Below are 15,919 nucleotides of genomic sequence, written 5' to 3' on the forward strand. Positions count from 1 at the left end.
TAAAATAGAAACAACCTGGACATCCAGGAGGTCTTTCGGCCTCCTATCTCCCTTTTCCCACCCGCCTCTTACTCCTGGACTTGAGGAATTTCTGTGCCAAAGGGAACTACGGCTCCCCCAGTCGCGACATCGCTCACACACTCCCAGTCCCTCCTCCCGCGCCGGTGCCGCGGTGCTCGCTGGGTGCTGTAGTTCCGGGCCTGGCGGAGGATCCTTCCCGCTCCCGCGTTCCCCCTGGAGCACAGTAAGTGACCCAGCTGCGCTGGAACCGCGCAGGGGCCGCGGTTCGCTCGGGGTCTGCGGCTGCCGGTGTCCCCCGCGCTGCCCGAGCCGGGCTGGGGGCGCGGGGGGCGGCCCGGGGCCATGCGCGCCCGAGCCCGCGCCGCAACATGGCGGGGCAGCCCTCACGGCAGCTCCGCTCTCCAGGGCGAGTTCCCTCATGGCTTGGCCCTCGCGGCATCCCTTTCATGGCAAATTCCCTCACGGCTCGACCCTCACGGCACCCCCTCATGGTGTCCCTGTCATGGCTTGGCCCTCATGGCAGTCCCCTCGTGGCATCCCGCTCATGGCAGTCCCCCTCATGGCTTGGCTCTCACAGCATAACCCCCACAGCGGTACCCGCAGGGCATGGCCCTCAAGGCGTCCCCTTCGTGGCACATCCTCTCATGGCATGGCCCTCATGGCATCCCCGTCACGGCTTGGCCCTCACGGCATTGCCCTCATAGCAATCCCCTCACGGCTTGGCCCTCACGGCCAAACTGGTGAAATATTTGCTTGAAGTAAATATTAAACTTCGAACCTCTCTGGTTTCGGACTTTGACTCACTTGGGTTCTTTCCCTGCTGTTTGCAAAGTTGGGGGCTTACCAACTTTTTTTAGAATTTTTTAATCTATCCAGTAGATACTGGAATTAATAAGCAGAGTGAATAATTATTCCCCTATTTTGTGTATGTACCTGGAAGGGTAACACCGAAAGGGCGTTTCAAGGATATTTCTCCCCCTCATGGTGGTACAAAACACTGAGCACTTCCAGCATCCTGCATTGCTTGAAGTGTCAAATTTAGTACTTTGGGGGTGGTTGTAAAAGTTTATGATCCTATTTATTTTTAGCAGCAAAACTTGAGGGAATGGTTTGCCTTGAAAAATGCCAAATCCAGCTGTTTGGAGGATCACACATGGACACAAGGGGCCTGTCTTGTGGAGCCTCAGCTTGGGTCATGAAGGACACATAAAATAAGGACTTTTCTTCTTTTATTTTGTTTTCTGCACCACACTGAATGGCAGGAGGTGGAATGAGATGATTTTTAAGCTTCCTTCCAACCCAAACTGTCCATGATTCTGTACGGCCAGGTGAGAGCCAGGAATTCATCCTAAATAAAACACGTCAGCAGAAAAAGCTTATTTAAACCAAAGATCTAACTAAAAATCATAATTGCCAGCAAATTCTGGAGGCCTCCGAGCTACTTCAGCAGCTCTTCATGGATTGAAGTCTGAGGAAATGAAAAGTTTTCTAAGGCTGTGGTTTTCTCCTTCAGGAAGAGCCTAATCCTGTCCCAACCTAACCTTGCAGTTCTCTTGTGGGATTCTGGCCATTTTGCAGGTTTGGTTGCCATGGCTGTTTTTTGTTGTGCCTCAGAGCTGCCTGCACACTTGACACCGTGAATTCCATCTGGAAACTGAGCCACACAGAAAAAAAAATGCAGAGAGACATCCCCAGCCCCTGATTCCGTGTCTCTCCCTGGGACCAGGAACAGGCTGGGGCAGGAGGTGGGAATGGGAGTGCAAACTTGCAGCCACCGAGTGTGTCCTGGTCACTCCATCAGTCGGGATGATCCGAGGGCACCGCTGGGTTTGCTCTCTTCACCGTCCCTGGCTGCCTTGTGCTGCTGCTTCCCTTGTGCTCCTGTGGTGATCCTTCATCCCTCAGGGACCTAGCTCAGCTCGCTAAGCTGGGAGTATTTCCTTTATATATACACACAGATATAGATATATTTACTTTGCTGCATTGGTTACCATTGTGGTATCAGCTTTCCAGCACTGTTTTCCTGATCCAAGTGACCACACACCCTTGGCACACATGGGAGGGAGAGGGAAGGAGAGCCTGGAGGTGGAGAGGTTGGTGGGACCAATGGGGAGCAGCCCCAGGCAAGGGCAGCTCAGCCCCATGTGCGCCCGCAGTCGCTGAACCTGCAGCTTGCGCATCCCGAGCCTGAACAGGGGCCAGCAGCTGGCAGAGATTCCCTGGGAAGGCCGGCCCGGAGCTCCCCTCCTGAGTGCCAAGCTCTGGGAGCACTCGGAATGTCCAGTGAGCTCCTAAGGAGAGACTCAACCCGTGGATTAATTCAGAGAGCAGAAGAGCTGGGTTCAGCCCATGGGGGTCTGGCACTGCATAGCCTGGCTGTGAGCGAGTTTGGGAGCTGAGTAGAGGATGGCAGGGTGGGTCCTCAGAGGGAATTGAAGTTGAGAGGAGAAAGTTTTAAGTTTGAAGTGGGAGGAGGAAGTTCCAAGTTTTGGCTTCTTCTCCAGTCCCTTCTTTTGATTATTTTATCCCATAACAGGTCTATGAAAAAACCCCTAAAACTCATAAACAGCTCAGACTGCTGGGGTCAGAAACACACAGCCCTCAGTGGGGTGGGAACTGCACAGCCTTCCCAATTTGGGGTTTTTCCTGACTCCTGTGAGAATTCTTTTTTTCTTCTCCTGCCTGACTGCAAGAGGAAGAATGAACCTTGTCCTTTAGTCCAGAGCCAAGTGCTGAGAGCTCCCCTCCAGGGGCTGGGGGTTGTGGATTTGAACCTTTACAGTGACACTGGGTCTGCACTGTTCAGGAAAGTGCTGCCACTGCTGGGCCATTTTCCAGACTCAGCTCTAAGAAGGATAGGAGTTCATTGCATCCCGGGATAGTTTGGGTTGGAAGAGCTTATCCAGTTCCACCCCTTGCTCTGTTGAGGGATACCCTCCACTAGACCAGGTTGCTCCAAGCTCCGTCCAACCTGGCCCTGAATTAAGAACACTCTGGGCAAGGACCATGTCTTTGATCTAAAGAAACTTGAATTCCTCCATCAGGTTTCCTGAATTCCAGTGTTGGGAAGCAAAGATATAGAGGAGCACAGAGGAAAGCAACAGCACTGGAGCTTAATTTAAAAAAATACACAGTCTGAAGCAGCAAGCTTCAGTCAGAGCCTTTGCTGTTTGTGCTGGAGTGCAGAGATCTGATTTTAGTTGCACCTTTCCTGCTGTAGTTTGAGGTGAAGTGATAAGGCACTGCCTTATTGAAATACTCCACCCAGCTGAGATTAAATATTTAGGTATCTTGCATCACACTTGAGAATAAATTGCTTAAGGAGTTTATGTTTTCTTACAGAGTTCTGTTCATAAATGCAGCCAAGGAGCTGAGTGTAACCCCCAGGTCTGTGCACAGGGTAAGTTTGGGAAGGTCAGTGGCTCCCTGGCCTGTTCCCGGGGGAGGGACAGCACCTGAGTAGCCTCATGTCAGTGCTCCCTGTATCTGGAACCTCTCCGTGCCCTGTGCAGGAGTCGGGATGGGGAAGGCTCTCAGGACTGTGGGCTTTGCCTCCCTCACTTGATTTTCTGTGCTCCACAGGCCCTGGTCAAGAGGAGGAGTTCCCTGGTTTGTTGGTGAGCCCCAGCTCCTTCCTGCAGTGAGGATAAAGGTCTCTGGGCTGATGCTCATCCCTGCTGACTTTGTCCTGGCATCCTCGGGGATAAGCTCTGGGAATCTCCTTGTCTTCACTCTATCCTTGCCTCCTCTCCTCCTGGATACATGGAGTGATTAACTCGTTTCTTCTTTCCTGTTCTCACTTCTTATAAGGACCTAACAACAGACCCTCTCCTGAAATGTCACTTACCTTCATTTTAAAACATCTTTTAAGCAAACATCTCCTTCTTTACCAAAGCAGACAATGGTTGCAGAAGGTAATGATATCCTGTGGTTTGGAATCTTTAAGGATTTCACATGTTGCTTCCAAAAATCTCAGGGGTTTGATAATCCTCACAGAGTAAATATCTACCTTGTGAATGACTGTAGGTCTTTTGAGAACAAAGTTTTGACTGCTGGATTAGTAACAAAAATAAAAAGGAATGTTGCCTCTTGGAATCTTCATTTTTAAAGTGAGGTCCTGCTGGGCAGCAGAGGGGCCTCTGTGCCATGTTTGAGTGTCAGTGTAAAACAGAAGCTGCCATGGCTACATCTGAGCCTCCTAAACTGGCATTGCCACCACAAACTCTTCTCAAGCCACATTCCTAAATAAAAGTTGCTAGGATACCATAGTGGGATGCACAAATAACACTGACCTTCCAAACAAATGTGTGAAACTTAATTTTCACTCACATTTTGATATAAAATGATTAAATATTATTTGAAAATATCAGACATGGCTTGTTCTATTTACTGCTCCCATATAAAGCTTTGTCCTGTATGTGATGAATTCTTTCAGCTGAGAGTAGCACCAGAATATGTTACCTCAGGGAAGAAAAGGGGGTGATTCTTTGAGTTGCCATCGTGGTGAGTCACTTGAGGTGGCCACAGTGTCACTGGGTCTTCAGGCTGTGCTGATCAGCAGTGTGGGTTTAGTGGAGTGTGAATTTCTTAAGGGCCTTAAGCTGAAGGAGGGCAGGGCTGGATGGGAGATTGGGCAGGAATTGTTCCCTGGCAGGGTGGGCAGGCCCTGGCACAGGGTGCCCAGAGCAGCTGGGGCTGCCCCTGGATCCCTGGCAGTGCCCAAGGCCAGGCTGGACATTGGGGCTGGGAGCAGCCTGGCACAGTGGGAGGTGTCCCTGCCATGGCAGGAGTGGCACTGGATGGGCTTTAATGTCCTTTCCAACCCAAGCCATTCCATGATAATTTGCATCATACCCCTTATTTTTCATACTGTTGATTACATAGACTAATTTTTATTTATTGCAAAACTGCAGATCCTGATTTTTAGATAAAAAGAGAATGTTCCCAAGCTGATTAATGAACATTTTTTAACTGGGAAAAAAAAAACCTGGGATGGGACAGAATTTATTTTGCATGTTTAGAAACAATAGGATGAGCTGCTCCTGTTCTGCAAAGCTTTTGCCTCTCACTCACTCCTAGAGCATTTGTAGGGAAGCTTCTGTTGCCTATTCCCAGCTGGAATGGCCAGAGTTCCCTGACCATTGGCTGCCTGCAGGGTCATCAGTGGGGCGGGAATGTTGGGGCAGGGACATTTTAACCAGGGGCTGCCAATCTCTGCTCTCTTTGTGCCTCTGAGCTCCTGAGTCCTGCTCTCCTCAGCCTGGTACACATAGCACAGAGTGAGTATGGGCTCTCTTGGGTTTAAATCATTCTGGTTTAAAGATTTTAAATTATTAAATTAAAAAATTTTAACGTCTTAGAAGTTAAAATTTTAAAATATTTTTTCAGAGGATGATGTTGTGTATAGTTCAACTTACTATTGATAAAACTTGCCTTAAAAATACTGTTTAGTGGCCACTGGCTCTGGACACCACTGACAATGCTCACTTAACTTCAAGGAGACAGCTGCCTGCTGTGTGATAAATGCTCTTCTATATTACTATTATAGTACTGTCTTTATCTAATTCATCCCTTTGTTCTATCCCTCATTCTTTTATCTTTTCTTCTTTCTTGAGTTGTAATATAAAAGAGTTGATTATAATGGGGTTTCCCAAATATCTGTACCAAAACTGATCATTTTTAGCCTGAGATTTTTTTATTGTAAGTAATTGTGGAATTCTAAAATTAAAACATGTCTGCAACTTTGCAATATCTGTATTTGGCCCAACACTGGATTAGAAACCTGTTGGTGTTCCCCAGCATGAAACTACCATTAAATGTTAGCTCTGGTGTCTTGAGTTGATAGTGAACAACTCAGTGTTAATTTTCTATATTTAATCCTCCTATCCGTGTTTATTTTTACTTTATTCTACCTGGATATTTTGCCTAGTCCAGATGTTTTTCCTCATCAGGGCATCTTTGCTCAAGTCAAGCTGTAGCAGCTGATGTGAAGGAAAGGCACATCCCTGCCCTATCTAAAAATCTGCTTTGGATCATTTTTGCTTTTCCCTTAGAAATCTTTTAGGTTTTGTGGGTTTTTTTCCCCTTTTCTAAGATACATTTTGTGTTGTCATCCTCTCTTGTCCTCCTGCAAAGGAGAGATCTCTGAGCTCACCTTGGGCACTGGACAAGTGCAGGTCAGTGACCAGCTGCATGAAGAGGGTGGCCCTGTTTGTGTGTTGTGTGTGCTGGGATTACATCAGGGACACTCGTGGTTCCTTTTGTCCTAAACTCTTATCTGGGCTCTGTTCCTCCTCCGGGCAATGGGAGAATGGGAGGGGATGCCTACAGCCTCTGCCCTGGAGCCAGGCTGGGAGAGCTGGGGGTGCTCACCTGGAGGAGAGAAGGATCAGGGAGAGCTCAAAGCCCCTTGCAGGGCCTAAAGGGGCTCCAGGAGAGCTGCAGAGGGACTGGGGACAAGGCATGGAGGGCCAGGAGCCAGGGAATGGCTTCCCAGTGCCAGAGGGCAGGGCTGGATGGGAGATTGGGCAGGAATTGTTCCCTGGGAGGGTGGGCAGGCCCTGGCACAGGGTGCCCAGAGCAGCTGGGGCTGCCCCTGGATCCCTGGATTGGGGCTTGGAGCACGCTGGGACAGTGGAAGGTGGTTGGCAGGGGGTTGGAATGGGATGAGCTTTAAGATTCCTCCCAAACCAAACTGGCTATTATTTTAGGTCCAAATAAGGACATACATAATTAGTTTACAAACTATGTCCTTCCTTTCTTTCTTTACTATTTGCTGACTTCCAGTGAGTTTTGTCAGTGCAAGTGAGCTCTTCCATCAGGAAATGTGTGGAGAGTGCACACAGAAGTAAATCTCAGAGAGCAGAGGTTTCCAGAGCTGCTCAGAGAACACGTTGTACTTTTGCCGGGAGCCCCGTGTGCGTAAGCTGTGTGTGCACACCCGGCTGATGACGTGCTCACCCATGGACCCACTCCCACTGGCCAGCAGCATGTCCATGTGTTTTCCCAAACCTCACTGGAACGGGAGAGTGGAGTGGAAACCCCACACTACGTTGTCTGAGTGAGCTCCTTTATTAATGCCACCTGTTGCTGGCCTCGTGGTTGTTCTCTCCCAGGAAAGCCAGAGCTGGAAGTTATTTCCACATCTCATTGCTGGAGCCTTTCATTTCCATGAGGTGTTCAGAACTTTTCAGGCATTGCCTCTAAAAACTCTTGAGTGGCCCCATCCAGCTCCCAACACTGTTCCTGCAGTGGGTGTATCTCAGAAGGGCTTTGACCTTTGCAGACTTGGACTCTCCAAGGAATTGTTGCCCAGAGAGGCTGTGGACTCCCCATCCTGTGCAAGGCCGAATTGGATGGGGCTTGGAGCAGCCTGGGACAGTGGGAGGTGTCCCTGCCCATGGCAGGGGTGGCACTGGATGGGCTTCAAGATCCCTTCCAACCCAAACCCCTCTGGGAATCTGTGATTCTCTAGGCTGCAAATCCCAGCCTGGTCACTCATCATGGTTTTTCTTCTATCCCAGACTCCTGTATGAGTAGGAGCAGTTTCCAATGTGGCAAAATCAACCCCAGGATGGTTTTCCTGACTGGTTCCTGGTATGCTCTGGGGCAGTTCAGCCTTGGAGGTTTAGTGTGTATCACATCTGATGAAGTTCTCCAGCACTTTGTGGTGCCTGCAGTTTGCTTTCCCCACCTCCCCCAGCTAATTCCAGCTGTTTTCCTTGTGTCCTGGTTTTCCTGCAGACCCATGGCTGAGCGGGTGCTGGTGATCGGCAGCGGAGGCAGAGAACACGCCCTGGCCTGGAAGCTGGCCCAGTCCCCACACGTGAAACACGTGTTTGTGGCCCCGGGAAATGCAGGGACAGCTGACAATGGAAAAATCTCCAATTCAGGTAAAAACAAAAGAATACCATTTTTAAATTTGCTAACTCAACCAGGAAAGTCTTGAGCTGAAATCACAGCTGGTAGTGTGAAAGGATGATGATTATAGTGAAATGATGATGGTGAGATGATGATGATGGATTACCATTTTTTAAGGTTTTGGGCATGTAAAATATATTTTAGATGCAGTTAAGAAGGAAAAAAAAAAGTCTGAGCAAAGCCTTGTGTAAGTTGTGTCATTAATTTTATAAGATCTCAGCTATGATATCTCATTCTTTATGCTTGGGTTTGGAGGATTAAGCCAGAGCTGTTCCTCTGGGAATTCAGCTCAGGATAGTTGCTGTGGTTCCCACCTCAGTTTCCTCCTTTGTTCTCAGAATTGCCTTGAAACCCCATGATCGCCACAACCTGTGACAAGAGCACTCTGTCACTGTGAACATAAATTCATTCCTTTGTCTTAGTGACCTTAAGAAATCAAGGTTATTTTCCAATATTTCTCTCTGTGTACTGGCTGCCTGGTTTGAGCTCTTAGTTTAACATATTACGCTCTGACTGGCTGTAACTGAAACTTTCCATCGTTTTTGGTTTTGAGAAATCAAGCTTCAGAGGTTGCAAATTGAGTATCCAAAATTTGGTCCTGCATTTCAACAAAATGGACCAGGGAATTGGTCCAAACCACAGAGATTCCTGTGTCCTTTCCATACTGGATCCTGAGTGAGGGGCTTTACCCCACCTAAGACTTCAGTTTTCCCTTTAGAACGTGTGCCAAGATACAGAATTCGAGTTAACACAGGATGCACGTGAGTGTGGATCATACCCATCCATTTTCTGCACTCGTGTTGGTGTGGGAGCAGCTCTGTGTGTTGCTGTCTCATGTGGAAACCTGAGTCCTGTCAGGTTCTTGTACAGCAGGGAATTATTGTCTAGAATTCCATTGGAATGCTTCATTACAGGCTTTTTAAAGAACTTTGTCCTTAACTTCTCTGACCAGTCACAGCATCATGAGTTGCTCTGTTGGGCCTCTGAGGAGAGGCCTGGAAGGAAGAGCTTGACAGGACCAGAAAGTGAAAAAACCCCTTTTACCTTTGTGCTAAATGGGGTCAGTGCCAGGCTGCAGGGCCTGTGGAATGGGAATTCCAGGGGTTTTTTTCTTCAAGCTGTGCCTTTTTAAACCCCTGCTGTTCTTTTTTCTCTTTCATTCCATAGAAAAATTTTGAACCACCAGTGGATGATGGTTGAGCTCGAGCCAGGTCCATGAAATCTCCCATGTGGAATAAATTGTTTTGCTCTGCACATGGGCTCACCTGTGCTGTGGGAGAGAAATCTTCACCAGCCCAGGAAGAATCTAGAATTTGTGAAGAGTTTGACTTGCGTGGGTTTTTAAGGAAAGAATTTGGCTCACCTGTTCAGGAATTTCAGTGCTGTCACTGGGGCCTTGATTTAACTCAGGGTGGAAAATGGGAAACAGCTTTACAGAACCACATGAGCCCTGCTGTGTTGTGTGGGCAACAATACCTGGGAAGTCTGGGAATGTCTGGGAAACTCCTTCCCTGCTTTCTGGGGATTTTTTGGTATAATCAAGATTTGGCTCTGAAAGTTTGTTCTGCCTTCGTGGGTCACAGAATTGCCTTTAATTAACATTGCAACTCCACTGGGTCTTGGGTGATTACTGAAACGTGAAAAAGTGAGCTGAAAATGATAAATAACCTTAAATCTTTCAAACTTTGCCTGCATTCAAGTAAGAAAAAAATTTTTGTGGTTGATCTAAGCTGGTAATTGTTTCCAGCAATAAAGAGGGATTTAGGCTGAGTGCCTAAATACAGGTTTATGTTCAATTTAGACTGGATTATCAGGGCAGTTTTGGTGCAGAAGCACAGACAATGGCTTGCTGAATGCAGACAGACATAGGTGTGTCTGTGAGTGGGCTTCACTATCCTGACACCTCCTTCTGTCACATTTTACTTCTCAGTGCAACTTGTGCTCTTGAATTTAAGCTCCACCTTTGAAAGCCTTGGTCCAAGGTCCTCCTGTCTGTTCCAAAGGAATGTTCAGCTGTTGTTTTAAGCAAACACAGTCACAGAAAGGTCCCCTTTCAGTCAACAAGCTGAGGAAAATGATGTTTGGGAGGGAAGTAAAATCATGGATAATCAACAGGATTTATTCCTTCTTGTTTGTTGACAGGACATTTCCCCATCATGTAAATCTTGTGCCACACTCACTGTTCATATCATGAGTAGATCAGACCTGCAGCAAGAAATCTGGGGTGAATTCCAGGCTCTTTCTTTTCTCTGCTTGGAGAGGGACTGGGGACAAGGCATGGAGGGCCAGGAGCCAGGGAATGGCTTCCCAGTGCCAGAGGGCAGGGCTGGATGGGAGATTGGGCAGGAATTGTTCCCTGGCAGGGTGGGCAGGCCCTGGCACAGGGTGCCCAGAGCAGCTGGGGCTGCCCCTGGATCCCTGGCAGTGCCCAAGGCCAGGCTGGACACTGGGGCTTGGAGCAGCCTGGCACAGTGGGAGGTGTCCCTGCCCATGGCAGGGCTGGCACTGGATGGGCTTTAAGGTCCCTTCCAACCCAAATCAGTCTGGGATTCTGTGATTCTATGAATTTATTCATCCAGGATGGGGAGTACACAATGGCACAGACACAAAATCCTGTTCTCTCCTTCCTCTCTCATCACTTCCCAGAAACTGATTGGAGACACCATCAGCTCCCAGTGTATTGGCAGTCTTCTGCCATGTCCCAAGGGAAAGGATGAGAGAAAATGGCCCTAAGTTGTACCAGGGGAGGTTCAGATTGGAGATTGGAAACATTTTTTCCCTGCAGAGTGGTGATGAGCTGCCCATGGAGTCGCTGTCTCTGGGAGTGCTCAGGAGGAGTCTGGATGTGGCCCTTGGGGACAGGCTTTGGGGTGCTGCTGGTGCTGCTGGGGTGGCACTGGGTGATCCTGGAGGGCTCTCCCAGCCCTGATGATCCTGGGATTCTGTTCTCCCCTTGCCAGCCCTGTGCCCTGGTGTGCTCAGTCTCCTCCCTGCATAAGCAGCCAATCCACGCTGTGCTCATCTCTTTTTTGGCTGTCTGGATCCGTGTTCCCATCCTCTGCAGACCTTGGCTTTATTTATTCATGATAAAAGCAGTGCAATTGCAGAGCTTTGCGTAACTTTTGGATCATGAGATTGACATTATTGTCTTTGGTGCAGGACGTTTCTTTTGTTTGCTCAGTTTGGGGCATTCCAAGTGTCATCACACCGAATGTTTGTTTTTGGAAAGATCATGGTTGTAACAACTTGAGCCCACATATCCTCAGCCATAGTGACAGCACAGTGTCCTTCTTAATTAAGTTCACCATAATATTAAAAAAAGTTCTGATTCCCCTTGGTTTCAGAGGGCTCAGTTTGGTGCAATTTTAACTGGCACTAAAGAAAGAAAGAAAAAAAGAAAATAGATGAGTTGGAATTCTACCACCAACCGTTTGTTTCATCCCCAACACCCTCCTGGCACCAAAATCATAAAATCATGGAATTGTGGAATGGTGTGGGTTGGAAGGGACCTTAAAGCCCATGCCATGAGCAGGGACACCTTCCACTGTCACACGCTGCTCCAATCCCCAGTGTCCAACCTGGTCTTACATCTGTAAAGCTCCATGGTGACCATCCTCAGGGAGGAAACTTGCTGGAAAGAAATTTTTTTTTCCCTTTTGAGTTTTTTTTTTTCTTGGATTCTTTGCAATGTGGCTTGTGCTGGCAAACACAAGGGGGTCAGACCGGTTTGCTGGCTGGCAGCCCAGGGGATCCCAGAGCTTTTTATCTCACCTTCAAGAGCAAGGTGGGTTGACAGGGCTATGAAGGTGGGGAAGGGTCTGGAGGGGCCCCATGAGGAGCAGCTGAGGTCCCTTGGCTTGTCCAGCTGGAGCAGAGGAGCCTGAGGGCAGAGCTCCCTGGGGCTGCAGCTCCTCCCGAGGGGCAGCGCAGGGACAGCTCCGATCTCTGCTCCTGGGCCAGGGACAGCAGCCAGGGAGTGGCTGGAGCTGGGCCAGGGCAGGGTTAGGTTGGATTTTAGGGAAAGGTTCTTCCCCCAGAGGCTGCTGGGCACTGCCCAGGCTCCCCAGGGAATGGGCACGGCCCCGAGGCTGCCAGAGCTCCAGGAGCGTTTGGACAGCGCTGCCAGGGATGCCCAGGCTGGGATTGCTGGGGGGGCTGGGCAGGGCCAGGGGTGGGACTGGCTGATCCCTGTGGGTCCTTCCAGCTCAGGATATTCCATGATTCCATGATTTATGACTCTCTGAAGGTGGATGTCCAACCAGAGCCTTTGCCTGGGGTTTGGGGGTCTGTTTTGGGTGAGTCTCTGCCAGTGTGGGCTTCACTCTTCTAGGCTCCCAGTGACCTGGCAGCCCAAAAGGTGAGGCTGGTGAGTGCTCTGTGACAACTCAGAGGAGCACCCATGGATGGGATCTTCCCCTGTTTTGTGTCTCCAACAGCTGTTCCAGTCAGTGACCATGCTGCCGTTGCCCAGTTCTGCAGAGATCAGGACATCAGGCTGGTGGTGGTTGGTCCCGAGGTTCCTCTTGCTGCTGGTAAGAGAAGCAAGCTGGAAATCACAGCTTTGAGCATTTAGGAAGAAAAGTAAATTTTAATCCTCATCTGTGCATCACCCACCAGTGTCTCCAGTCTGAATGGAAACAGATCCTCTGGGGCAGTTTCCCTGAAATTCAGAGCTGTGCTGAGGTGAAAAGGAATTTCTGAAGGGTAGTGTGTGAGCAAGAAAGCCAATTTTGGTTTTCCTATGGAGTTTCCATGTTTTGAAATAATTATAATTTGAGTCTTGGTAAAAAAAACCCTAATTATAAACATGCTGATAGTTTTTCTGCTTAAACCATTTGTCATCTTCGCAGAAGACTCATGTTGACCTTTTAGCTCAAAGGTGTCTTAAACCAAGGGAGGATTGTCATTCTTTCCCAAACCCAGCACATCCTGGGGGCCTCCAGTGCTGCAGGGTTCCCTGCTCCTGGTTCCAGTGAGGAAAGCAGGCACTGCAGACACCCAGATCACTTCTTGTTCCTGGCATTCTTGCTCCAAGGAATCATGCACCCCTGGACTTGGCTGGCCTGACTCCCATAAATCATCTGGAGATTTATAACATGTTTTGTGTTTAGGAATTGTGGATGACTTGACAGCAGCTGGGATCAGGTGTTTTGGCCCCACAGCAAAGGCAGCTCAGCTGGAGTCCAGCAAGAGCTTTACCAAAGCCTTTCTGGATCGTCATGAGATCCCCACTGCCAGATGGAAAGCCTTCACTGATCCCAAAGCAGCATGTGGCTTCATCAACAGGTACAATTCTTGTCATTTTAGGCATATTCTTACTGACAGTGTGCTGGATATCCAAACCAATCAAACGATTGCTCACGTATCAACACCTTTGGGATAGAACATCTGCCAAGGTTTCACAAAGTCACCCACCACGACTCTCTCAAACTGCAGCAAGTCTGAGAAAAAAGGTTCCTCCTGCTTTGAAATGAAATGAAAGTTCAGTGTTCAGTTCACAGGAGAATGTAGGACAAGCTGTTATTCTTTTGCCAGTCTGCCTGCTGGGGAAATGCAGGGAGCAGCCCAGAGCCATCTGTGCTGGCTTCTTGTCCCTCTTCTCCACCAAAAAAACCTGGAGAATTACTCAGCAACTGATGATCTGCTCATCACAGTACAACCCAGGTGACCCCAGATGATACAAGAGTAAATTCCCGAATGGAAAGCAGTAATGAACAGTCAGGAAATTCCCTGGTGGGGAAAAGAAGCAGAAACCCTTCTCAGGCAGAGCATAACGAGGGCAGCCTGGTGTGATTTGTGTGTTACTCAATAAGGTTGCTGTGAAAACTGAGAAGTACTTTGGTCTTTCGACTCTTGAAACGTTCAAAGTGTCTTTGCAAGGACTGTTCATGTGGAGTGTCTGTCCTGTGCCTTGGCAGTGCCAACTTCCCTGCTTTGGTTGTCAAAGCCAGTGGCCTGGCAGCTGGCAAAGGAGTCATCGTGGCTTCGACCAAGGAGGAGGCCTGCAGAGCTGTCACTGAAATCATGCAGGTGAGCAGGAATGTCAGCACCAAATCAGCTGTTCAGCACCTCAGCATCACAGATACTCCTCCTTTCATGTAACAGGAACTTGGCTGTCAGACATCAAATCTTTTACCCTTTTATTTGGCCAGCCATGAAACTCAGTTTTATTTATTGCTTGAGGCAGTTCCTTTAGGCTAAAATAAAACCATTCTTCATGAAAACCCACCCTTAGTTCACTTACACATATATGCAATTCCTTTTTTTTTTCCACTGTATGAGACTTCTGCAATCCTGCAGGTCCCACAGTGCAGGAACAGGAACTCAGTGATTGAGGTGATCTTTACAAGCACCATTTGGACTAAGCACAGCACTTAAATGTGTAGTCAGATTCTAGTGGGATTATTTCAAGTGCAGTTCACATTGAGGAAGGGTATTCCACAAATGTATTTGGAGCATCAAGATTTGAAGTGAGGCCAAATGAAGTATTTTTATCTGACCAGTGAGGAACACAGAGCTGAGGCTCCCAGGTCTGGCCCTCAGCTGCTGTCAGCAGCACAGCATCCTAAAATTCCATGGAGCTCTGCTGATCCATGGGAGACATTATCTGACACACTTGTGCTTCAAGAGTCAGAACATGGGGGCTGCAGTCACATTTTGGGGGGGCCTATGGTTACTGGATGATTCATGTGTACAAAAAACCAGCAAGTTAGAGAGTTCTAGAGATCCCCAAAATCACCTTGGCAGTGTGGGCTGGTTGTTCTTAATTTCTTAATTACCCAGAATATGCAGCCAGGGTTCAAGCATCGCACTGGGATACCAAAATCCTGCTCCCTTCCCACGTGTTGTATAAAATTGCACTTCTTTATCAAGTGAAAGTGCAGATTGGAGGCTTGGCAGTCATTGCTGTTGGGGTGAATTTCAGAATGTAGAGCATGAGGAATTGCTCAGTAATCACAAATACCCTCTGCCATTTGCAAATATTCAGAAATAAACCCTGCACTTATTTGAGAATAAGCAGAAAGGAGGAGTAGGGATTTTACCACTGCTGACATCCCTGGGGGGAGAATGGATTCATAGTCTCAAACCTGTGCTGCATTTTTGCTGTATTAAAAATACATATTTGTTGTTGCATTTTCAGTAGTTTAAAACTGGAACAGAACTAAAGAGATTTTGTTTTACTGTAGGATAAGAGTTTTGGCACAGCTGGGGAAACTGTTGTTGTTGAAGAACTTCTTGAAGGAGAAGAAATTTCTGTAAGTGCATCTTGTTATAACACTTTTGTTCTACCTGTTCTGAATTGTTTGGGATTCACCAAGTACCTTCACCTACAGAGGAGGATTTTATTAGCTAAATTAAAACCATTCCCTGCTTATAAATACAATTGTATTGGTTAAAGACAGCTGTGCTAAGAACCAAGCTTCCTGTGGTCTGTTAAATTAAATTAAATCAAATGAAATCAGAATAACTGGTGCCACATGGAAAAGAAAATCCGAATCTTAACACTTTCAGTGTCATGGAGGGCCCAGATCTGTGTTAGGATTTTCTGACAGCTCAGTATTTTCACAGTGTTGATTTATCTGCAGGCACAGAACATTTCCTTCATTCTAAGCTGATTCAGCTCCTTCATTTAAAATCTGGACCTGGTTTAAATGGCAGAGTGGGAAGGAGGGAAGGAGAACGAAGCCCAGGGTTGGGCAACTCGACACCTGCAGCACATAAAGGACAACAGCCAAGCTCCAGCTCAGGTTCCCCAAGTCCTGGGGCTGGAATGGGCTTGTGCTGGGAGTTGGGAACATTCCTCTTGGAGCTGTGGTGGTTACAAAGTCAGTCAGCCCCAGCTCTTGCCATCTCTCCATGATCAGACTTTCCTGCCCACAGGGAGAAATGGATGTGCACATATTTGGTGTCTTTATTCCCTCCTGCTTGCCTAGACCTGTTTTGGAACCAAGGGATTATCCAGCCCTTCATTCTCTGG

General features: G+C 48.0%; 1 protein-coding gene across 2 annotated transcripts in view; it reads left to right on the forward strand.

The window, feature by feature from the left end:
- The first annotated feature begins 143 nt into the window (after positions 1 to 143).
- Positions 144 to 15,919, forward strand: part of GART (phosphoribosylglycinamide formyltransferase, phosphoribosylglycinamide synthetase, phosphoribosylaminoimidazole synthetase) — a 35,580-nt gene continuing 19,804 nt past the window's right edge. Inside the window, exons 1-8 of one of the 2 annotated variants that reach the window (XM_082279280.1) lie at positions 144 to 244; positions 3,364 to 3,421; positions 3,604 to 3,935; positions 7,765 to 7,913; positions 12,378 to 12,473; positions 13,053 to 13,227; positions 13,860 to 13,971; positions 15,129 to 15,197. In XM_082279280.1, the coding sequence (XP_082135406.1) occupies positions 7,769 to 7,913; positions 12,378 to 12,473; positions 13,053 to 13,227; positions 13,860 to 13,971; positions 15,129 to 15,197 (597 nt within the window). In that variant the 5' untranslated portion in view covers positions 144 to 244; positions 3,364 to 3,421; positions 3,604 to 3,935; positions 7,765 to 7,768. The remainder of the gene's footprint in view (positions 245 to 3,363; positions 3,422 to 3,603; positions 3,936 to 7,764; positions 7,914 to 12,377; positions 12,474 to 13,052; positions 13,228 to 13,859; positions 13,972 to 15,128; positions 15,198 to 15,919) is intronic. The other variant, XM_082279281.1, reaches the window with a different exon arrangement.

Source organism: Coloeus monedula (genome assembly GCF_965178545.1).
Source record: "Coloeus monedula genome assembly, chromosome: 3".
Classification (NCBI taxonomy): Eukaryota; Metazoa; Chordata; class Aves; order Passeriformes; family Corvidae; genus Coloeus; species Coloeus monedula.